The 22,333-nt window shown below is 61.2% G+C and overlaps 2 protein-coding genes and 1 long non-coding RNA gene across 4 annotated transcripts in view; 1 reads left to right on the top strand and 2 right to left on the bottom strand.

Annotated features, from left to right (window-relative positions):
- Positions 1 to 817, bottom strand: part of LOC143664169 (uncharacterized) — a 2,691-nt gene extending 1,874 nt beyond the window's left edge. The window contains exons 1-2 of the long non-coding RNA XR_013166357.1: positions 649 to 817; positions 211 to 313 (exon numbers count right to left, since the gene is read on the bottom strand). This is a non-coding gene — a long non-coding RNA (uncharacterized LOC143664169). The remainder of the gene's footprint in view (positions 1 to 210; positions 314 to 648) is intronic.
- Positions 1 to 3,853, top strand: part of HK3 (hexokinase 3) — an 18,147-nt gene extending 14,294 nt beyond the window's left edge. For both annotated transcript variants that reach the window (XM_077137727.1, XM_077137725.1), the window contains 6 exons: positions 541 to 636; positions 806 to 905; positions 2,514 to 2,697; positions 2,785 to 2,940; positions 3,095 to 3,328; positions 3,550 to 3,853. In XM_077137727.1, coding sequence (XP_076993842.1) covers positions 541 to 636; positions 806 to 905; positions 2,514 to 2,697; positions 2,785 to 2,940; positions 3,095 to 3,328; positions 3,550 to 3,694 — 915 coding nt within the window. In that variant the 3' untranslated portion in view covers positions 3,695 to 3,853. The remainder of the gene's footprint in view (positions 1 to 540; positions 637 to 805; positions 906 to 2,513; positions 2,698 to 2,784; positions 2,941 to 3,094; positions 3,329 to 3,549) is intronic.
- UNC5A (unc-5 netrin receptor A) lies at positions 3,589 to 22,333 on the bottom strand. Its single transcript, XM_077137990.1, has 17 exons — positions 22,069 to 22,333; positions 21,303 to 21,446; positions 19,563 to 19,784; positions 13,795 to 13,938; positions 13,451 to 13,554; positions 13,134 to 13,314; positions 12,306 to 12,473; positions 11,521 to 11,685; positions 10,362 to 10,553; positions 9,965 to 10,267; positions 7,403 to 7,490; positions 7,023 to 7,191; positions 6,613 to 6,846; positions 6,301 to 6,450; positions 6,041 to 6,205; positions 5,292 to 5,470; positions 3,589 to 5,040 (listed from the first exon to the last, which is right to left on the bottom strand). The coding sequence occupies exons 1-17, from the start codon at positions 22,331 to 22,333 to the stop codon at positions 4,875 to 4,877; spliced, it is 3,039 nt and encodes a 1,012-aa protein (XP_076994105.1). The 3' UTR covers positions 3,589 to 4,874.

Below are 22,333 nucleotides of genomic sequence, written 5' to 3'. Positions count from 1 at the left end.
GGTATCTGGGTTCTGCTTTTTTCTACCTGACCTTCATTTCTATCTGGAAGGAACATAAGAACGAATCTCCTATTAACACAGCTTTGTTGCCGACTCAGAATGTCTTGCTCTCAAGCGACTCTTCCCAGCTCTTTCTGAAAGAGCGGAATAAGCCATCATTTGGACCTTGGAGCCTTCTCTCTCCTCTCTTTTCAAACACATGGCACTCACCTCAGCCAGCTTTGCTCATCCCTAACCTAATTATGAAGAGCCATTCCTTCTGAGCAAATGTCTTCAAATGGCCAGACCCTCAGATCATCTGAGCATTGCAGAACTAATAATAGGAGACATAGTTTGGATGGTTATTAATAGGTTTCTTCACACTGAAAGCCTCTTGGAGAATTGGTAGGGGGCAAAGGGCACGGCTTGAAACCTCTTGGCAAAGTGAGAATCCTGCTGTGGGAGGGAGGAAATAGGATGCTTCTGGTGGGATGCAGCTTTGGGGAGGGGAGTGTAAGCGTGGAACTTCTGTAAGAGGTCTCCAGCTTCCTGCACCTCCAGGGTATCCTCCTGAACTGGACCAAAGGTTTCAAGGCTTCGGACTGTGAGGGCCATGACGTGGTGCACCTGCTGCGGGAAGCCATTGGGCGCAAACAGGTAGGAGCCCACCTTCGGGGTCCTCTGGGGCTGCGGTGGTCCTTGAGGGGAACAAAGAATTTCCTGCTTCCTGAGAAGGGGGTCCTCTGCAGTAGAGACCTCTGGGTCCAGCGCCAGTTGCCGTGACGACCACGTTGCCCAGCAACCAGCAGCATCCTTTTGTTTGCAGGCAGTGGAGCTGAATGTCGTTGCCATTGTCAATGACACGGTGGGGACCATGATGTCCTGTGGCTATGACGATCCCCGTTGTGAGGTCGGCCTCATCGTTGGTGAGAAGGGCCCTGCCTTTTGGTGTCCTTTCTGCCTGATGCTAATTCACTGCCTGATGTTGATGCCTCAGGTTGAACCTCCCCCTGGCCTTGGGGATGTGGGGTCATTCCCTACTGGGGCCCGGGAAAATACTATTGGGTTGGGAGTCTGGAGCTCAGGTTTCTAGCACAGCCAAGCCATGGACTCACAGTCATTTAAGCTCTCTGGGCCTCAGTTTGCCCATCTTTAAAATGAATACAGGTTTTGGAGTCTTACAAATTTGTGTGGAAATACATCACCACTTCTGTCATATGAACTTGGGCAAGTCACTAGAGCCTCAGTTTCCTCACTCCTAAGATGGACACAATGAGGCATTTCTCAGGGGTCGTGAGGATGAAATGAGAGGGGGTACAGTGTGGTGCAGTGATGGTCCCCACTCAGTGTTTGGAACTGAGCTGGGGCGGGTAGAAGGCAGTGAGCTGTGAGGGCTCTTCAGAACATCCAAGAGACCAAATCTTTATTAAGGAGCCAGCGGTGGGGGGGCTAGTTAGGAAGAATCCTAAAAGAGGAGGAAATCCCTACCTTCTCAGAACTGACTGTCCTGCAGGGAATGGAGCCCAGGGTGATAGTGGCAACCAGAGGGAGCCAAGTCTGACACCACCAAGGCCGAGAAATTAAAAAGGACACGTTCCTGGGATCAACTGGACTTAAAGCTTTAAAAGAAAAGATTCAGCTAGCAGGGGAGCAAGGACCCCCAAGGACACTGATCTCTTAGAACATGACACCTCTGGCAGCCTCCCAATTAAACAGGGTGTTGCTGGAAATAGGCCCTGGCACAGGAAGGCATTCAGCAAAGGTGTACCTACATGGCTACGTTAACACACACTGGACAGCTGAATCCCAGGTGGGGGGCAGCAAGGAGACCACCTGCCTAAAGCTGAAAATGTTTTGTGAAGTGGAAGGAAGTGCCTTGACCCAGTGGGTGCCCTCTGTCTGCAACACCTTTTCTTTTCTGGGTGTCTTGGCTCCCAGTCTCAGCTCAAACATCCCTTCCTCGCTGTAGCTTTTCCTGACCTTCTGGGCAGGAAGAGTCACCGTGGACTCTTCCCCATACTGTTCCCACCAGGTTTTTCCTTATTCTTCTATGGAGCCACATACAGGTGGTGTCAGATTCGGCTGTTCATTGCCCCTCCTCTGACCGGATCCTGGAGCTCCTTGTTTCTGACTCTTCTCTGGGCCCCCAGCTCCTGACCCCAGCACCCATCAGTTTGACCAAAAGCCAGCAGCTGAGTCTAGGGAGCTGGAGCTCAGTTCTCGCACCTGCATGCAGCGGGGAGCTGCTGCACATCTCCCCTGGGAAGAGCACTCTGGGCCAGCAGGGTGGCTCTGGGATGGTGGTACTGGAAAGAAAGTGGTGGAGGTCTGGAAAGCTTGGGATTGGAGGTGGGGGGTGGGGTCTGCAGAAGGGAGGGCAGGAAAAGAGAGGGACTAGGACCTCGGACAGGTTGTGAGTGTGGGATGATGGAGCGGGAAGGAATGAGCCAGGTTTTGTTGTCTTGGAGTAGGGGAGGACTCTGAGGGGCCTTGTCTGTGCCAACGAATGCCTCTTCCCTTCCCGGTCCGTGCAGGAACAGGCACCAACGCCTGCTACATGGAGGAGCTCCGGAATGTGGCCAGTGTGCCTGGAGACTCGGGCCACATGTGCATCAACATGGAGTGGGGCGCCTTTGGGGACGACGGCTCGCTGAGCACGCTCAGCACCCACTTCGATGCCAGTGTGGACCGGGCGTCCATCAACCCTGGCGAGCAGAGGTGGGGGCTGCTGGCCAGCTGGGGTGGCGGTGGCAGGAGCTGAGGGTTCTCCTCCTGCCTTGTTCACACACACACATTTCCATGCAGGTTCGAGAAGCTGATCAGTGGCATGTACCTGGGAGAGATCGTCCGTCACATCCTCTTGCATTTGACTAGCTTTGGAGTTCTCTTCCGGGGCCAGCAGACCCAGCGCCTCCAGACCAGAGACATCTTCAAGACCAAGTTTCTGTCCGAGATTGAAAGGTGCCTGAGACCTGATCTACCTCTCCTATCTCCTAAAGGAGCCTAAGTGTCCACCCTGGGTGGAATGATGGGGGATGGAGAGGAGCCCTGAAAGAGAGAAGGGCTGCTAATATCAGATCCTGCTTCTCCGTACCCCTTTCTTCCTGGTCACCAGTGACAGCCTGGCCTTGAGGCAGGTCCGAACCATCCTGGAGGACCTGGGGCTGCCCCTCACCTCGGACGACGCCCTGGTGGTCCGAGAGGTGTGCCAGGTAGTGTCTCGACGGGCCGCCCAGCTGTGTGGGGCGGGTGTGGCTGCCGTGGTAGAGAAGATCCGTGAGAACCGGGACCTGGAAAAGCTGACCGTGACTGTAGGGGTAGACGGGACGCTCTACAAGCTGCACCCCCAGTGAGTATGGGTGCAGGGGCTGGGCTGGGCCGCCTGGCTGGGAGGCATGAATGGTGATGGGGAGGGTTCACTGGGCTGCACCTCCCCTGAGTAGGGGTGGGAGGAGGTCGCCTGCCTGGGAGATGTGGCCAGGGACCCCTGGCTTGTAGGGATGGGGGTGGGAGGGGTACCTGGCTGGCACTGGGCTCCCCTCAGCCCACCTCAGCTCCTCACCCTTACAGCTTCTCCAGCCTGGTGGCGGCCACCGTGCGGGAGCTGGCCCCCCACTGCAGAGTCACCTTTCTGCAATCAGAGGATGGGTCTGGCAAAGGCGCGGCCCTGGTCACCGCCGTGGCCTGTCGCCTTACCCAGACGAGCCAGGCCTGAGGACATCTCCAGGAACCACGGGTTCTCAGTCCCAGCCTGTCCCCCAGCCAAGCCCAGAATCCAGGGACTTCCTGCCAACGGCCAACCGGCGTTGGTCCCTGGCTGCCCCCAAGAGAAGCAGCATTCGGGTTAGCAATATATATATATAATTTATTTACATTCACGTCTGCTAAAATCCCTACGCACCCCAGCGGCCGGGCAAGGCTGTGGACATAAGGCCAAGTGTAAGTGCGTGAATGCACTTAAGACAGAGTCAGGACACGAGCTTCACACGACAGGCCCCGCACCGGGGTACTGGTTAGCCCCAGGAACGGGCACGCCACGGCACGCACACTCGCCATTGTACAGCGCGGGACTCCCATTGCATATTCACATGCCCCGGCAGGCAGGGCACCTTGCCACTGGGGGCCTGGGGGTGGGTGGGTGGGGAGGGTCAGGAGGTCAGGAAGGAGCCGCCTGGTGTCCCTGGGTGGGTGGGAGGAGAGCAGCATGTGAGAGGCAGATGTGAACAAACACTGGGGCACGGGGCTGTGAGCGAGACTCGGGGCGCACAAGCGTGAGATGTAGGTGGCGCCGAGGGCGAGCTGTATGGCTCAGGAGTGAGACGTGTGTGAGATGGAAACACGAGGCATGCGTGCGCACATGCCCGTGTGGTGGGCGTGTGCCTGAGCCCAGAGGCCACCCCCTCCCCGCTCCCCGGTCTGGCTGTGGCCCTTGGTCCGGCAGGCTGGCCACCAGGCCCCTCAGGCACGCCCCTACCCAGCAGGCACAGAAACGTTTGCATAAGGTCCAGCTCAGGCAGGAGCTCCAGGGCCCACATCCCCGGCCCAGTGTGTGCGTGCGTGTCTGTGTGCATGCGGCCCCCCGGCAGGGGCGGGGGGAGAGGTAGCATCACACGCACGCACACACACACACACCGGTGGGCTGGGCCCAGCCCGGGCTCCAGGCACCATCCATCCTGGCAGAGTCCGAGCGGGCAGCAGTGCCAGCCCAGTGGGGCCAGAGCGCGGGCAGGGTCTGGAGGACCAGCTTGAAGGGATGGCATCGGCCGGGAGGAGGCCTGTCGGTGCAGCTCTCCCCGGTGCGGGGCGGGGGTGGGGGAGACGCCCCCCCCGGGCTTCCATCTGTCCCTGGTGGGTGTCAAAGCTGGTGAGTTTAGGAGTCGTGGGCCTGGCCGGCCTCAGCACTCGGCCTCCGACACTGTGAAAAGGCCAGCGTCCGGCTGGCCCAGTCCGGCCACAGCTGCAGCCAGCTGGCTGAGGTTGCCGTTGGGGAAGTGCCTTGCCTCCCACAGGTTGAGGATCATGGCCGTGGGGCTGGGCTTGGAGGCAAAGAAGCTGAGATGGCTGTGGAGGGGAGGGGAGCCCGTCAACAACCAGGCCTCCCCGGGCCTCATACCCACCTGAGCCAGCCTCCCCAAGTGCAGGGCCTCCCCCTCTGCCCTGGGCACTGAACACTGGGCCTGCTGGCCATTGTGGCTCTGGCCCCTCGGCTCTTAGAAAGGAGCTTCTGGGTTCACCCTGCCAGCCCTATTCCCCCAGGCTGGACTGCGGTGGCCATTGCGGCCCCTTCCTCTCCCGGCCCACCTCCCACCCACCTGTCCAGGTGGAGTTTCTGGGCCAGGGTCCGCCAGTCAGCACCCCGGCTGCAGGGCGGGTCCAGGCTGGTCGTGATCTTCTGCCGAATGAGGAAGGGAATCTTGAAGGCACTGGGGCCCACCAGGGCTGGGACCCCCCCTTCACTCTCCAGGGCCAGGAGCTCTGCAAACCTTGTGTCCTGGGTAGAGGGAGGGGTAAGGTGAGGTGCTGGTTAGAACATCTCCCCAGCCCAGCCCGCCACCACCTCCTGCCAGGGGGCTCCCAGACTGCCAGGGAGAGCAGAGCACCCTAGGACATGGTGGCAGCAAGAGTGCTGTGCCTGCCTTTGCACCACAAAGCCCCACAGCCAGGGAACAGAGAAGCCTGTCCAGCCTCACTCCCCCCACTGTCTCGTGCTCACTGAGTCGCCTCTGCCCGACCTCTGCGGGTCTCACTGCTCTCTTCCTGCCTCGTCTCCCCACTCACAGCCCCATGGCCAGAAACACCTTTTCCTCATCGCTGCTGGTCAAGCTCTCCTTGTCTGAGGCTCCTTTCCACCCGCCCCTCGCTCCCGCAGGTTCACGCCCTGCCCCGCCTCTGGTGGCGTGGGTTCGTGTTTGCATCTGTACCTCTACCCCCCACCCCCAGGAGACACAGAGGACCACCAGGAGTGGATCCTAGGGGGGCCGGCCCATGGGGTGGAGCCCGTCTAGGGTGCTGGCTGGGGTGGGAATACCTGCATGGCAGGAACGCAGCCCCTCTCACCTACCTTGGTGATGTTGAAGTTGATGTTGAAGCTCTGCCCATCGCCCTCCACCTGCCACACCCACACCTTGCAGGCCAAGTCGCTGGTGCTGGGGCTGACACGCTCTAAGGTGAAGGTGCAGTGCAGGTACTGCTGTGTGCCATTCCAGATGTGATAGAAGGGGATCTCCTGGTGCAGGGGCAGGGAGGAGGCACCTCTTCAGATGTGCCCAGCCCCAGGGGTGCCCAGTCCCAGATGCTTGAGCTCCACGCCCCTGCCATCACCTGGTAGCTGACGAGGAGCTTGCTCTTCCACAGGGAGCTGGGCACGTCGTGGATGGACAGACGTAGGTTGTGGTAACTGTCCTTGAAGTGCAGGATGCGGGGTTCCTGGATCAGCTGGCCGCCCAGCTGCTTTTCCAGCTGCACCACCTCCTGCAGGGCCCCAGGCAGGTGAGCCTGGCCTGGTGGGGGGCGGGGCCCACCTAGGCACAGGGGCCTCCCCACCCAGGCCGAGGGGCAGTCAGCCCTCCCTGCCAGGCCTGGCCCCGCATCTCTGTGCCAGGCAGATCAGTGGGGGCAGGGGGGGGGGGGTACCTTGAGCGCATCGTGGGTGTCGTGCAGACAGTAAACACGGATGTTGTACTCAAGCGAGGTGCAGGCCACGGGCGCAAAGAGGAGCAGCTTGAGGCGCTTGGCTGCAGCCACACTGAGGGCCTCCCCTACCAGGGCGAAGCGGCCCAGCTGCTCGGTGAAGACATAGCAGGCCCCACCCTCCAGCTGGCAGTAGTACAGGTGGGAGGGCGCCTCCTCGCCCAGATGCAGCACATCCTGTGGGCGGGGCCGGGGTCAGCTCAGCCCAGCCTGAGACCCTCAGGCCAATCACAACTGGAGAAGTGGAGGGAGACGGGGGAGCCGAGGCCACAGGCCTGGCAGGTGCAAGGGCCCAGTCTCTGCTGCGGCAGCACCTGGGGTGGGGGGCAGCCTTGGAGGTGTCCTCTGCTCACCTCCCAGCTGCCTTCGCACGACTGCTTCTTGAGGCGCAGGCTCCAGCTCTCGGGGCTGGGCTCCCCGCAGTGCTCCATGGCCAGGATGACAGGCCGGGTGAGCAGGACTCCAGGCGGCCCACAGCTAACGATGGGACTCAGCAGGGTCTGGCAGCCGGCTAGGGGCAACCTCAAGTGGGGAAACATGGGTGGGAAGGCAAAGGAGTCAGCTGGCCACCCTGGGAGCTGAGACCCCTGAGTGGTGGCTTTTCCCCTGCCCCCTCTTCAGGCCAGGCCAGAGCCAGTAGCAAAGCGGGGGTTGTGGTTGGGGTCAGGAGGGTCCTGGCTGCTGGCTCTCCAGCCCTCCACCCAGCCCAGAGCACCAGGGCCCCTGCCCACACCTCACGTCCTCTGGCTTGTGCAGGGTGAGGTAGACCTCGTAGATCTTGCCCCGGGGGATGGCATCAGGCGGGATGAGGAGGCTGATCCCTGTAACAAACCAGGGCCCGCCAGATATCAAGTGTGCCCACTCCACCAGCCCATTTAAAACTCCTTGCTGCCTCCAGGTTCAAGTCCAGCTCTCTGGCCTTGCATTTCAGGCCCTGGGCCTCTGGACCTAACTACCTTCCCAGCCTTATCTCTTGCTCCGGCCTGGGCTGTATCTTTGGAACCACTGCCCTGAGCATACCTGTTTGCCTGGGTGCTCATCCCTCCTGCCCTGCTTGAGGTCCACCCATCCCCATCAGGCCTGGCACCTCTGGGAACCATCCCCTGGCTGGGCAGCGTGGCCCCTGTGAGTGGGGGAGGGGCCTCTAGCACCCTTCCCACTCTGGCAGCCCTTCCTGGTCTGGGGAGCACTTTACAGGCACCCGGTGGTTTGGGGTGATACACTGCTATCCCCAGGGTCATGCAGAAGGAGCTGGGTACACAGCAGGTATCAGTGCCTGCTGAACAGGGGGTAGTCCGTGAGTCCATCAGAACAAAGGTGGGCTGGCGCAGTTATTCCAGGGCTCGTCTTGCCCCCACTTCCCTCCCCTTTTAGGACAGGGACCTCTTCCACCCAGAGGGGCCTCTGAGGCTCAAGTTGGAGAGAGGGAGAGAAGTCCTATGATTTTATCCCACCGTGCCCAAAAACACAAGGCCTGCTCTCCAGAGAGGAAAGCCCTGAGTTGGGCTGCTGTTCTGCAGAGCACAGAAGCCCAGGAAGGGAGACCCCTGACCCCATCTCCACACTAGCCTGCACTGCGTCCTGGGCCCTGCTGCTAAAGCTGGTGACCATCCCGGACATTTGTGCATAATGCTCTCTCAGTGGTGGGGGACACACACTCACCCAATGAATAACTAAAGGCCAGAGGCTCTGGAAGGTGAGGGAAAACAAGGGACCCTGCTCTCAGGAAGCCCTCAGCCCCACAGGGATCAAACTGCAGAACAACGGCTGGGTGCTGGGGAAGAGGGAGCACCGAGGAGCACCGAGCTCCCTGGCTACGGAACACCTAGCAAGTGCCTGGCCCCTCCCAGGAGCTTTCTGTGCACTCTCATCCTAGCAGCCCTGTGAGGGGAGTTAGCAGCCCGTTTGTGGAGGGAATGTGAGGTAGAGAGAGAATGATCTGTCTAGGCTGAATGAGACCTGGAGAAGTAGCAGATGAGCCAAACACAAGGAGGGGCACAGGGTAGAGGGGTCTGCGTCCAAGGGCTGGCAGCACGGTGTGGTGTGTGTGTCAGCGGTGCTGAGTTAACCGTGGTGGCCACAAGTGGAATAGCACGTGTTTGGAAAGAGGTCGCAGCAGCTGGGCCTTCACATGCGGCCTTTATCCCATGGGCACCAGGGAGCCTTGGAAGCAGTTCAGGCAGGGGAGAGAGATCAAAATCAACTCTGGCTCCCCCCCATTGAATGTCTGGAGGCTGGGACCGAGGTAAGGGGTGTTGGCGGCCTGGCCAAGGAGAGAGGTCGCGTGCAAGAAGAGAAGCAGAGGGATGCGGGAGCCACTTAGGGGGAAGAATGGCGAGACTTGGGGTGGGGACGAAGGGGCAAGCACAGAAGAGCAGGTCAAGGTGACCCTTAGGTTTTGACTTGAGCAACTCTACTGTCCTGGAGATGGGGAAACCAGGAAGGAGGAAATTCTGGGGGAGGGTGGGAGACAGTTCTGTTTTAGGCATGAGAAATTTTGAGGGGCTGCGAGACATCCAGATGGCGCTGCCCGGGAGGCAGCTGGGCGTATGATTTCATTGCCCAGGAAAGCTGCCTGGCTGGGGTTGGGGGAGTGGGAGTTACCGGCACAGACGTGGCAATCACAGCCTGGGGAGAGGGGCACGAAGAGGGAGCTCCAAGGAGCACCTACATTTAGGGAGCAGGCCTGGGAGCAGGGAGGAGGAGCAGGAAAACCAGGAGCCCATGGAGTCATCTGAGTCCAAGGCGTCAAGCATTGGGTGTCACCCACACCAGAGGCCACAGCACCTGCTTTCCAGATAACCGCAGAGAGTCTGTGAATCTACTCACAAGGGGTCTCGGGGGACCCTATCAGAATGGTTTCCAAGGCGGGTAGGGGTAGAAGCCAGGACGCAGAGGGTAGGGGGGCCCACAGTGCCTGAGACTGAGAAACTCTCTATCACATGCTGTCCTGCATCTGTCCTTGGATGTTTCTCCACTAGTCTGTGAGCTCCTTGGGCCCTGAGCCTGGCTGCCTTCTGGGTCCCAGGGCCCAGCACAGAGCCTGGCTGCCTGCATAAACGAGGGGACCAAAGCTTCTATATCCTCAGGCAACAGGAGAGTGGCAGCTCCAGCTGTAGCCATGGCCACGCTCTGTGTCCTTGGAACATGCTCTGGTTCTCTCCAACCTTTCCTTGCTGCCTGGGCCTGGCTTGCCCACTGGGGGTGAGACTGGGCTGCCCCTTCCCGCTTCAGAGGCGAAACAACCAGGCCTCGCCTCTTGGACCTCCGTGGGGCCCTCTGGAGTCCCTCCTACCTGTATTGGGGATCATCAGCCGGCCTCCGAGAAAGTTGAAGGTCCCATAGGCCATGTTGCTGGTGCCGCGGGGTAGGGAGCGGAAGTAGTTCTGGGTGGAGAGGCGGGAGACGAAGTCCTCGGCCTCGGAGGTGGGCGAGCTGTGGTGCAGCGTGTGGCGGCCGCCACCCAGTGGGCTGAGCAGGTGCCCATTACTGAGCTGGAACTTGGGGCTGGGCCCATCCTGCCGGGGACACAGACTGCCCTGGTAGGTGGTGGTGGTGGTGCTGAGGTCTGGCTGGATGGTGAGCAGGTGGGGGTTGTCTGCAGGGACAAGGACAGGGTGTGGGGCAGGGTCGCCGAGGGCTCCCAGGCCCCGGGGGCGGCCCCAGGCTGGAGGTCCCGGGAAGCGCCTCACCTGCTTTGCTGGGCTTGATGCTGACGGGCTGGAAGCCTGCGGTGAGGATGGACGAGTCGGCCACATCCGAGTCCAGCCCCTCCTTCTTGCGGCAATAAACAAGGACGAGGACGAGCAGCAGCAGGACAAGGCACACGGCCACAGCGATGAGGCCCACGTAGAGGGCCACGTCCTCGGGGCCAGAAGCAGCTGCTGGAGAGAGCACGGCTGTGAGGGGAGCAGGGGCACGAGCGCATGACCCACCAAGTGTAAGCGACTGGTCAGGAGAAGATCACGGCCGATACCTCCAGGAGTCTCCACCCCTGGGGCAAGGCATGGGGTGGGGGTCCTGGCTTTGCCCCTCCCCCGCTGTGTGCTCTGAGCAAACCCCATCCCCTCCTGAGCTAGAGATTCAGGTGGACACTGTCACCAGGAGAATGAAGGAGGGCAGGTGCTACCTCCCCAGGGTGGTCTGACCCCAGGCTGCCGGACTGGACCAGCTACCTGCTCTTCTGGGGACCAGGTGTGAACTCTCCAGCCTCCCCAAAGGGGCCCCGGTACAGAGCTGGGAGGGTTCTTCTGCTGGTCTGCCCTCCCCCAGGCCTTGGGCAGGGCTTGGGGGCAGGGGACTGACGACTTAGAGGAAGCTGCACTGACTTTAGAAGGGTTTTGCATAATGGAAGAAATGTCCATCAGAAAGGAATTGACACAGATAATTAGGTTTTTAATTGAAATAACTGGGGAGGGTGTGTTCTAGAGAAAAATTCCAACAGAGATCTTTAATTGTTAGTTATGGTCTTGTAATTAACGGGCCTAGAAGCCCTGTGTTCCCTCAGGATTGTGTGTGTGTGTGTGTGTGCATTTTTTGTGGGGGAGAGGTGGATGCATGTGCCAGGAATGGAGTGGATAAGAAGCTGCTAGAGAGGAAGGTGTTTGGGGCTGGGGGCTGGGGGCCGGGGGCCGGGGAGTTTGGTGGGCCTGGGAGATGTATGAGTCAAGGCTGAGATGTGCACATTTCTCCGGAGACGGGTGGGTGGCAAGAGGTACTGGAGAGTGTGTGTCAGGGATAAGGGGCATCTCCGAGGGCCCTGAGCCTTGGGAAGGGGGTTGCCAGCCTCTCCCCGGGGCAGGGCAGAGACAAGCAGGGAGGGCAGGAGCCCTTAGGGCGGTGAGGACTCACTGTGCACACAGAGGTCACTAGTGCAGTTGCGGGTGTCAAGGTCAGCACCCGGACACTCCTCGCCTCCATTGCGGGGTGCTGGGTCCGAGCACTCGCGGCTCCGCCAGTGGGTGCAGTCGAGCCCGCAGGCTGACCACTTGCTCCACGGGCCCCAGCTGCCATCCACTAGACATAAGACAGACGCAGGACAGACATGGGCAGAGAGAGGTGGTGCTGTCAGGCCAGGGTAGCAAGTCCTGGGCCAGGTGTGGTCCTCCTGGGCACATGGACTGGGCAGGGTGAGCTGGCCTGTATCTGAGTGCAAGGCCAGTTGTAGGCCCAGCAGTGCCTGCCCCTCTGGTGTCCAGCTGGCCTGATGACGCATGAGAATGACGGGGGGCACGGATGATGCCAGGGGCTGCTCAGCTCTACCCTCTTCAGGGAGGCTGTCCTGGTCCTGGGCACTGAGGGCTCTTGGTCACACAATGGCCCTCTGACCCCAGGCCCAGGCTAGATTCTGCAGCTCCAGGCTGAGCCCTGCCCCTGCCCCACGCTGAGTCCTAGACCCTGTCCTTAGCATTCTCACTGAGTCCCAATCCTGAGCTCCTTCATTGCAAGCTGAGCCCCAATCCTGGACACAAACCGAGCTCTGACCCCACCTGCAGACCGGGTCTGGCCCTGGGTGGCAGGGGGGTGGGGTGGGATGGAGCCATGGCAGGAGCGGGGGCAGACTGGCAGGCGCAATGGAGCCAGGACACGGAGATGGCGTGGTGAAGAGCGATGCGGGAGGTGGCGGCCGCTGGTACCTGGGCACAGGGTGGCGCAAGCTGTTTTCTGGACATTCTGCCCCTCACAGAAGGCGCCCCCGTTGAGAGGCGCAGGGTTGGTGCAGCTGCGGCTCCGTTTCTGCCAGCCACGCCCACAGCTGGCACTGCAGACGGACCACTCGGTCCACGTCGACCACCCACCGTTCACTGGCCGGACAGAGAAGGACTGGGGTCAGGGAGCGGGGGCTTCTTCAGACACACCGGCCCAGGGCACAGGGCCTGGAGGGCAGGTGGGCTTTGGGCTGGAAACGGGGCTGGGCTGCTTGGCGGGGCCACTGCTGTGCTTGGGAGAGAAGCCCTGCGGGGGAGGTGCTTCTCCTGCCCACTGGCTCCTGGGGATGCAGCACCCACACCACCACCTGCCCGTGCCCCACCTGGCACTGCCTAGCACTCAGGGCAGCCAGGCTAACTGCAGTGCAAATGCTCCTCCAGCCCCAGGCCCCAGCTCTGGGAGATGAGCTGCCTTTCACAGGGGCAGCCCTGCACCCTCTTCCTCTCCTGCTCCTGGGGGTGCCCTGGACCCCCTCCCTCTACTTCCCATCCCTGGGATACAGGAGCAAGAGGTCTCAGCTGTTGTCTTCCCTAGGCTTGCATCCTACCCCTCGTGCTTCCTCTGCACAATGCAGGACCGACCTTCTCTAGAAAGCCAAGGATGTCCCACAGCTCCGCCCAGACTGGCTCTCGGCTTAGCCAGTCTTTCCCTGTTCCCTCCGGCTCCATTGTTCGGTCGCCTCTCTCCACCCCGCAGCCGCATGCAGCTCCCGCAAGGGCACAACCCCCCTTCATCCCGCCAGCCCCGAGCCCCACCGTAGACGATGACAGCAGCAGAGGCGCTGCGGCGCCGCGCCACGATATTCTTGGCCACGCAGGTGTAGTTGGCCGTGTCGGCCAGGCGGGCGTGCCGCACCACCAGGCTGTGCTCCCGCGTGACGTACACGTTAGGGTCCAGGGACGGGTCCACCAGATCCTCGTTCCGAAGCCACTCCACCTGGGGGAGGAGCCACCGCGCTGCACCGCCCGCCCTGGTCCGCCCACGCGAGGCGATAGGAGGGGCGGGGCGGGGGGGGGGCGAGCCCCCTGAGCCCTGCCCACATGCGGGGCAGGCACTGAGCCCGGCCTCTCACCTCGGCAGGGGGGATGCCCTCTGGCGGGCGGCAAGGCAGCACGATGCCCTGTTCCAGGGACACCTCCTTGGCCAGCGGCTCCTGCTCGAAGTTCTTGCGCAAATCTGGCAGAAGAACAGGAGTGCTCTCCAGCCCTGGCTGACTCACCTGGACAGCACCGTCCTGCAGGGGCCGCAGTGGGAGGGAGCACCAAGGGTCTAAAGGACTTGAGGATGGCCGGGCAGCGTGCACAGGCACTTCCTCCACGCATCAAGTCAGCACCCTGAGGTTTTCCCACCCACCCCCTCCTCCAGGAAGACCTCTTCTCCTGGCCACCCCCAATGAGCCTCCAGCCTGGGACTCACAGGCAATGCGGATGTAGGCCTTCTGGCTCTTGGTGGTGCCCGAGGAGCTCCACGCCACACACTGGCACCAGTACTCCTCCAGCCCAAACACCTTCTCCACCTGCTGCCGCGAGACGTTGATGCGAACCTCCATGGCTGGCAGCCCTGACGGGGAAGAGAGGGGGGAGCCAGGGCCTGGGGTCACACGGGAGCCTGGCCCGGGCCTTGCCTTCCTGGGCAGGTGGGGGGTCCTGCACCACGGCCACTCCCACTGCCTGGCAGGATGTTGGGGGCATCCCTCAACCTGCAGGGAACTTTCAGGTGGCCCAAGGGGGAGCCTCCAAAACACATCTCCTGAAGGAGCGGGCGTCTTAAAATTTCCATTCATTATGCTTTATTATCAGAAGCCTTTCTCCATGGAGTCACTTAGAGAAACATCCCTAAAGGGGCCTTGTGCGGTTGTTACAGAGACAACTGCACAGAGGAGCTTTGGGCAACAGGGTCTGGTCTCCAAGCACCCCAAGAAGAAGATGGGTCAGACAAGCTGCGCCCTGGGGACTCTGTGGGCCTCCTCCCTGAGAGTATAGCAGGTAGATCCTGGCATGTGATGATATAATAACAACTATTAGCAATATAATTGCAGCTATTAAGGGGTATAATAATAGACCCTGGGACAGTAAGGGGGTGCCAACTGCCAGGCTGTTATCTTATTTAACCCACTCTCTTGGATGGGTGTTTCCATTCTGTGAATGAGGAAAGAGAGGCTTGGGAGTGACTTGCCACAGGTCCCCAGACCTGTCTGAATCCAAAGTGCATTCGGGGCGCTCCGCTATCACCCTGGGGTGGGCTGGGAGTGCCCATCCAATAGGGAAACATCGGAAGAGGGTGAGGGGCAGGAGATGGTGCTGCCAGTAGAGGAGCAGCTGCTGAGGCAGTAAGGGTCTCCTGATTAAAATGACGAGACCCTTCTTGAGGCTGAACTTGGCCCCTCCGCCCTTGTCCACATTTGGACCCAGACAGTGGGCTGCGCTGAGAGGTCCCAGACCCCCTGGGGCCCCAGAGGGGTGACTGCCACCTCCTCTAGCACCTGGCTGGCAGCCAGAAACCAGTGTCCCCAGGAGTGAGAAAAGACTGTTTGTTTCCAATTTCTCTCCTCCTGACCCCAATTTCCCTGGGGTCAGTGGCTTATCAGAAAGCAAGAGAGAGGCTGAGTTGCCAAAGTGTTTCCATTGTTAACAGAGAAATTCAATTAGGGCTGCCTGGCGGGAGAAGCCAGGAGGCCCAGATGACCGGGCAGGCTCCAGGAACTGTTTTCCCTCTTAATTTCTCTAACATGTCTTTCCATGACCCTTTTCCAGGCCCTCTGCGTGAGTCTCCCGGCTCTAGCACTGGGTCCCCAGATTCTTCTATCGCTCTCCCTGCCTCCCAGCTGGCTCTAGCGGATGGGAGAAGGGCTGTCACTGTGACTGAAATCATCATAGCTGGGTTAGTCCTTCCTTTGGGGCCCACCAGTGCCCCTTTCTCCTGCCTTGTCTGTCCCTATTCTAGAGGCCACTTAGATGGCCATGTTCTCCCAGACTGGCTGCAAACTAGGGGTCTGTAGGAGAGGCCCCTGGATGACCTTCACCCCTCTTCTCTTCTTCCCAGCCTCTGGGGTGAACAGTTAGCTAGATGGACCCCTCCCCCCTCCCATCCCCTCTCTACCAGCCCCCTACCCCCTACCTCACATCCCGCCCAGGCAACTCAGCTTGGGGAGAGCAGCACTAAATTTAAGTGCTCCCATTTCTTCTTTCTCCCTTTCTCCTCCCCCTCCTGTCCTGTCCTGTCACCACCTCCTCTTCTCCTTCCCGCTGCCATGAACGAGTGCCAAGTTTGTCCACGATGTCCCAGCTCCAGACAGCACCGCAGTAAAGGATGCCTGAGTCTGCCCGGAGGCCGCTACGGAAGTCATGAGCCCTGCAGCTCCGGCTGGGGGGCACGCGGCGGTGGCGGGGAGACCCCGCCCTGACGTGCAGGAGCTGTGCTGTCTTCCCTGCGAGTAACTAAGCAGCCTGACTCCTGAGAGTGGAGTTTCTGGGCACAGCTGTGTTTGCACCTGCCTGGTAATTGGGAGCAGGTGCGGGCTGGGAGAGGGACGAGAGAGGCAGGAGGAGTCCCGGGCCTGGGTGTAGGGGTACAGAGGCTCTGAGCAGGCAGGGGGAGGGCTGGGGTGGGGACTCTGAGACCGAGCTGGGGCTTAGGTTCTCACCTTCTCACCAGCCTGCTTCTAATAACCAATCAGTTTGTTAACACCCAATAAATAGACTCCCAGACCGGATTCCAGTGCTTGGTTTAGCCAATTCGGGGATTTTATGGCATCAGCAAGTTCAGGGACCGGTGTTAACAGGCTTTGAACCTTTCTCCCTGGCCTTCTGGATGGGGGATGAGGGTAAATAATGGGGGGACCGGGGTGCTCTCCCCTGGGAGTGTTCACACAGCCATCCCCAGCCCCACTCACGAATGGGTGGGGGTGGGGGGACCGTAGATCCGGGTTGGTCCCCGATATCCACCATCTCTCTCCGACGGCACAATGCTTCTGGTTTGGGGTGTCTGTCCACAAGGTGCTACTGCCGTGGTATCTGCTTGTGGGTAAGGGAGGGGAGCCTTTCTCTTCCCTTCAAAGCACTCAATGGCTTTGGGTGAGGAAATCAATGAGATCAAAGAAAATCTAGACGTGCCAGCCAGCCCAGGGAGGCATGGGTTAGATGCTTGGGGCAGGTGAGAGGTGTGGTTACCACATGTGAATCCCAGATCTCAGCTTCTCTGCTTAGCCTGAGCTGAGTCACAGGCTGGAGATGAGAGTGCAGCAGTCCTGCCCCGGACCTGGGACTGCTCACTGAGGAAGGTGCCTGGGTCGCACTCCAGCCCAGATTCCAGACTTCGTGATGGCGGTCAAAACGGGGCGTGTGTGTTGTGAGGGGATGTCTGGGGAGCAGCTGGTATGTTCCTGAGGCTGGCAGCAACAGGGAGCTGGTCAGGGGCTCTAGGACTTTCCAGGGCAGGTCCTCAAGCTCAGGAAGACAGGGCCCTGGCTGCAGCAGTGTCCTCAGAACCTGTCCTCTCCCTGGGGACCTGGCACAGCAGACGGAGGACTTACCATGCTGCAAAGTGGTGCTGGGCCTGAGGAAGAAAAGAAAGGCCTCCCGCTGGGCTCCAGGTGGGTGTGGGAAACTCAGGGCTTCAGCCACCAACCTACGGGAGAGCTTCCTCATTCCCATTCTACAGATGTGGATACTGAGGCCCAGGGAGGCAAGGGGACTTGCTCCAGTTTCCGCGGTGGATCCTCTCACCAGGGAAATGTGCTCAAGCTGCCTGTGTGGGTCTGGGGCAGGCTCTGGCCCTCAGAGGCACTAACGGGGCCCAGAACTGTCGTGAGCCACGGCGGTTCCTAATCCTCTCCATCCCCTCCTGAGCAGGGGGGCAGAGCTGGCCCACCCGCCCTGAGAGCCATGGGGTATCCGCACAGCTCATTTAACATCAGAAGGCTTCAGGATATTGCAACCAGCGGGCCTGTGAAAGGGCACATGAAGGGTCCCCAGAAGGCGGCAGGGAGGGTGTTGACCTGCCCAGGGCTCCTTGCTGTGGGCTGAGCTGATCCTGGAGGAGAGGACCAGCCCCTCTGATGCCTGTAGTGGGGAAAGGGGGCGTAACTTCCGGTAGACCAGAAGACCTGGCTGGAGGGAGCTCTTTTGGGACCTTAGACAAGTCAGATCCAAGGCCCCAGTCTTATCTGTAAAACAATAGGCTGGTTTTGAGGACTAAATCGCATGCCACCTTATCAGGCCTCCTCTAGGTTATTACCCTGCCTTCCAAACAGTTCTCCCTGGCGGGGGCTCGTCCTCCTACCCCATCCACCCCTGCATGCCTTCCCACAGTACAAGCCTGACCGCCATCCTCTGGAGCTTGACACCTGATGATGGCCCCTGAGGGCAGCCTCCTGATCCCTACTGCCCGCACCCCCGCTCACTTCTCCCGCACCCCAAACCCGAGTGCCTGCTGGTCGATGACTTTGCACCTTCCATTCCTTCCATCTGGGAAATGCTCTGCATAGGTAGGTTTTAAGACCTGAGCTGGGACTTGCCCCTCCCCTGGGTCTCTGTGCCAGGCCACCCCCAACCCCTCCAGCCTGGCAGCATAAGGGCCCCCTGCTCTGGGCCCACGGGCCCTGCCTGCCCTGGGATTCCATGTGCATTGTCCTGGGGGCAGCCTGCCTGCTCCCCCCACCCTCCAGCTGCACCGCAGCTTGGGTCTCACCCCAGGAGCCAGTGGACCCCTCAAGGATCATCAGCCCCTAAGGTGTATGTGCCTGGTGGTCCAGGCTGGCCGAGCCCTAGGCGGGAAGGGCTGGGAACTAAACCTATGGGCTCATTCTGTGTGGGGTGCTCCACAACGCACCAAAGGAGAAGGGAAAGGAAATGAGCTTAATTGGGGTCTAATTAGTGGCGAGGAGAAGAACAAGGCTGCCATCAGCTCCCACCTGCCTCTGCCAGGCCTGCTCTTGAGGAGCGGTGAGGCCCAAGCAGGGCTCTTAGTCCACGCTGAGTGGTCCCCTGCTGCCTGAAGCCAGAGCTTGGGGGAGGAGGTGGGGTGTCCCATGAAAGGGGCATTTGGAGGGACTTGCCCACCTCCCTCTGAACTCTCCACTCCTCTCTCCACTCCTCAGCCGATTCCTGCCGCTTCCCTTTCCTCAGTGTCTCTAGGTCTGCCTCTCCCGTCAGCCCCGCCACACACTGGCCCCCGAGTACCGCCTACAGCTCCCGCCATGTCACTCTGTGGCTTGAAACTGCCCAGCTCCCCACTGCCCATGGGACAGTGACATGACTCCAGAGCCTGACAGGTGAGACCCCCAGATGGCACCACTGTCTGCTTCCAGCCTTTGCTTCAGTGGCCCCTGCCTGGGACACTGCCATCCCCCCCCCCCCCAAAATTCTAACATGCCACCTCCCCCAAGAAGCCTCCCTGGATGCCCAGGCAACCTCACAGTCCTCGGGACCAGTTGAGCCGTTAGCCTGCTGTCCATCTATCTGTCCCTCCACAGGGCCTGGAGCTCCCAGAGGGAGAGGCTGGGTCCCTAGCATACAGCAGGTGCTCAGGAAAGGCTGCTGAGGGAGCATATGAAAGGATGGATGGACAGATGGATGGATGGACGGACTGATGGATGGCCAGGTGAGTGAATTAACCCACAAAGGAAACAATCACAGAATATGAGGTTCATGAGTTCTTTGGTCACCTGGGACCCACTCACTCCAAACTCCCTTTTTCTGCTGGCACCATGTGGCCAGGCTGCCCCTGCCCTCCCCAGTCTGGACTCAGACCCCGCCGTGCACTCCTGCCCCCTCTTGCTACCCACTGCCATGACAGTCAGTGGGCAGTGGCCACGCTGTGCGCCCCATCCCCAGCTCCCTGGGGCGTTTCTGGGAGACGGGGCAGGGGTGGTGGGAGGGCTTCCTTCCTACTCACTCTTCCCACCAGAATGTGAGGGTCAGAGTCTGGGGGGGTGGAGCCCCTGGGAAGGCCGCTGTGTATCCACGGACTCCCTAGGTGTGGGCGGGCTGCCCCTCCTGGCATCCCGGGCGATGCAGTTGTGGGCCCAGGGGGATCACAACTGTGTGTGTGTGTGGGGGGGGCACAGAACTGGTGAGACCCTGGCCTTGCCACTGACGGCCGAGCAGCCTGGGCCAGTGCAGGCCCCCCCCCCTCCATTTCCCACCACGGACTGAGCTGCCTGACGCCCCCAGCCCCCTGCTCACCGCTGCTCCCGTCCATGGTGCGCTCTATGGCATGGTCCGTCTGGCGCACCCACTCCCCGTTGCACTTGAAGAAGATCTGCGTGGCGGGCACGGCCTTGCACACCAGCAGCACCGGCTTGTTCTTGACAATGTACACGTCCTCGGGCTCCACCAGGAAGCGGGGAAGCAGGTCTGGGGCGGCGCCGGACACCGGGGTGGCCACCGTGGCGCTCTGCTGGGCACCTGCCGGGGGGCAAGGAGGAGGGTGAGTCCCCGGGGCGGTCTGCCCCTGGGGGGGCCGGGTCAGTCGGGGGGGGGCAATGGGGAGGCAGCCCCGTCCACCCAAAGCCCCCAGCCGTGGGGAGGGTCTGCCAGGAGGGGACAGTCCCGGCTCTGCCACTTCCCGGTTGGGCAGTGGGGGCCGCTGAATGCCCTGTCTGGGTCTCAGTTAACTTCCCACTGTGACGTGAGAGTGAGCCCACTCACATCTGCAGACTGCGGTGTAAAACTGATGTGACAGAGGAATCCCAGGACTTAGAAGGCCGCAACCAGAGCCCTTTATTAACAAGTTCAGAGATCAGGAGGTTGTGCTGGGAGGCTGGGAAGGGCCCGGGGGGGAGGCAGGTGGGGGGAGCACCTTCCCCTGGGGTGCTGGCCGGGGGCTGCCTCCTGTTTGGGCCCCAGTCCTGGGCACCTACATGTAGTAAGGGATCAGCAAACGCCAATGAGCCAAGGAGGGGAGGGGCGGTGGCTGGGGTGCAGCTGCCCGGGGAGGGGGGGCCTGGAGGAGGTGCTGGGTGGGCGCATGGGAAGGAGGCAGGCGAGGCTGGGCCTCTGGGCAGGCTTGGGGGGGGGAGCCAGGAGGGTCTGTCTGGTCTGTCCGTCTGGGAGCCTGAAGGGACCTCCCTCCACCCCTTCATGGAGCCAGGAATGGGTTTCATTCTAATTTTAACTGAAAACCACAACCATCCCACAAGTCATTTGTTGCTAATTACACAGGTAATTGGCTCTGAGACTTGGGCGGAGGTAAAACCCCCAGCGCCGGCTCGCCCTGTCTGCTCCAACCAGCAGGACCCGGGGACGGATGGGGAATTAGAGGGTACCCCCTCAGTGCCCCACCTCCCACCAAACAGAGGCCCAACGCACCCTTGCTTCCTTCAGCACTGCAATGACCCCCTCCCCCAAACGCCCAATCAACAGGGGCCTCTGGCACAAAGAAGGGGAGACTTGGGTCTCCGAGGCCCATTCGGCTCCTTGCCAGCGTGACTTTGGGCAAGTTATGGGCTTTGTCATCTGTGAGGTGGAGACTGGCCTCCAGCCCACGGGGGACCTCAGCCCCTGAGCCTCTGGGCGCCCTCCCCACACCCCCGCCCCCCACCCGGAGCCTGCAGCCCAGCCGGGACGTCTACCCGGGATCCCTCAAGCTCCCGCCCACCCCCAGCACCACGTCCAGGGGCCAGCTGCCCTCTTCTCTCCTGTGTACTGGACCTTCTCTTTCCAAGGTGGGAGTCTGCCCCTTCCCTGTACCCTGAGACCTTGATTTGGGGGTGTATCTGCCCCTGGTCCTGTACAGGTTCTAAGGGCAGACTGGAGGTGGGGAAATTGGCCCTGCCTGCCCAGGGGCTGAACAGCCTGGCTCAACTCCAGGCAAGCCACCACCGCGCGGGGTGTTTCCTTCCCTGCAACAAGGGGAGACAGCACCCAGCTCTTAGGGTGGTGTGAGGATGAGTGAAAAAAAAAGGCGAGTGAAGCACTGAGTACCGAGCTCATCAAAGCGGGCGGCTCTCAGCATGCATGCAGCAATCCCAAGGGGGTGAGGGGCTGCCACTCCAGCTGCTGGTGAGGGCAGGGGGCCGCTAAGGCCCGCGGCCACTGAGCTGTATGCCCACAATGGGAGGAAGGTCCCTGGGCCGGAGGCGGCTGGGAGTGGGCACGGCCCAGGGCCACCTCCCCTTCAGGGCTGGAGCCCCAAACGCTGCAGCAGGAGGCCCTCAGAGGGGGCAACCCAGGCCCATGGGATGGGAGAGGGGCTTGGCCAGTTGAGCATTACCTTGTTGGTCAGCGTTACGTGGTGAGCAGCTCCCCCCACCCCACAGTCCCCCCATGCGGATGGCGGAAGGGAGAGCGGAGGCAGACACTGACCCAGTGGGATGACCTGCCCCGCCACCGGCGGCCTCCCCTCCCCCACATCTCAGCGCCCCACCCTTCCACACCTCCCAAGGCCAGGTCAGATCCTGCCCCCACCCCAGCTTGTCTTTCTTCTTGTGGTGACCCCTCTTGGCACCCGACACCCGTGCACGTGCCCAGAGCCCCACCCTTGCAGAGGAGAAAATGAAGCCTTTCCCCTGACCCGCCCCGTCCCGGAGCCCCTCCCCCTGGCCCCTCCAGTGCCCTCCCTGGGGTGGGGTTGGGGCGGGGCGGGGCGAAGGGTATAGGGCGGGGCCATCTGGGCATCCGAGTACCCGGACCCGCCAGCTCGGACCCCGGAGGACCCCGCCTGGTGACCCTTCTGTTACCGCACCCGCACCTCGCAGCCCCTCCAACCACTCCTCAGCCCCTGACAGGCAGCCGGGCTGCCCGGGCTTAGAGGATGGAAGGTTCTGGAATGTGAACCTGCGCTGGGGAGCCTGCAGGCCCACCGGCCTCTCTAGACTTGGGGAAGCCGCAGACCCCAGCACTTTGAGGAGAACTCCAGGCAGGACCCCAAGGGGTCGTGCAAGGGGTCGGGGGGCAACCACGGCAGGCTCCAGGGGGGCGCGAGAACCCCAGTGGCAGGTCCTGAGCCCGCCCAT

This window comes from Tamandua tetradactyla, chromosome 20 (genome assembly GCF_023851605.1).
Source record: "Tamandua tetradactyla isolate mTamTet1 chromosome 20, mTamTet1.pri, whole genome shotgun sequence".
In the NCBI taxonomy this organism is placed as follows: Eukaryota; Metazoa; Chordata; class Mammalia; order Pilosa; family Myrmecophagidae; genus Tamandua; species Tamandua tetradactyla.
Note: the sequence above shows the minus strand (reverse complement) of the source record. Positions and strands in the feature narration are given on the sequence as shown.

Excerpts from the sequence above, each read along its gene's own strand:
- UNC5A (XM_077137990.1), bottom strand. The coding sequence starts at position 22,333 with ATGGGCGGGCTCAGGACCTGCCACTGGGGTTCTCGCGCCCCCCTGGAG. Across the intron at positions 6,451-6,612 it reads ACACCCACGATGCGCTCAAG|GAGGTGGTGCAGCTGGAAAA; the intron begins GTACCCCCCCCC and ends GGGGCCCTGCAG. Across the intron at positions 6,206-6,300 it reads AGCTCCTCGTCAGCTACCAG|GAGATCCCCTTCTATCACAT; the intron begins GTGATGGCAGGG and ends CCCCTGCACCAG.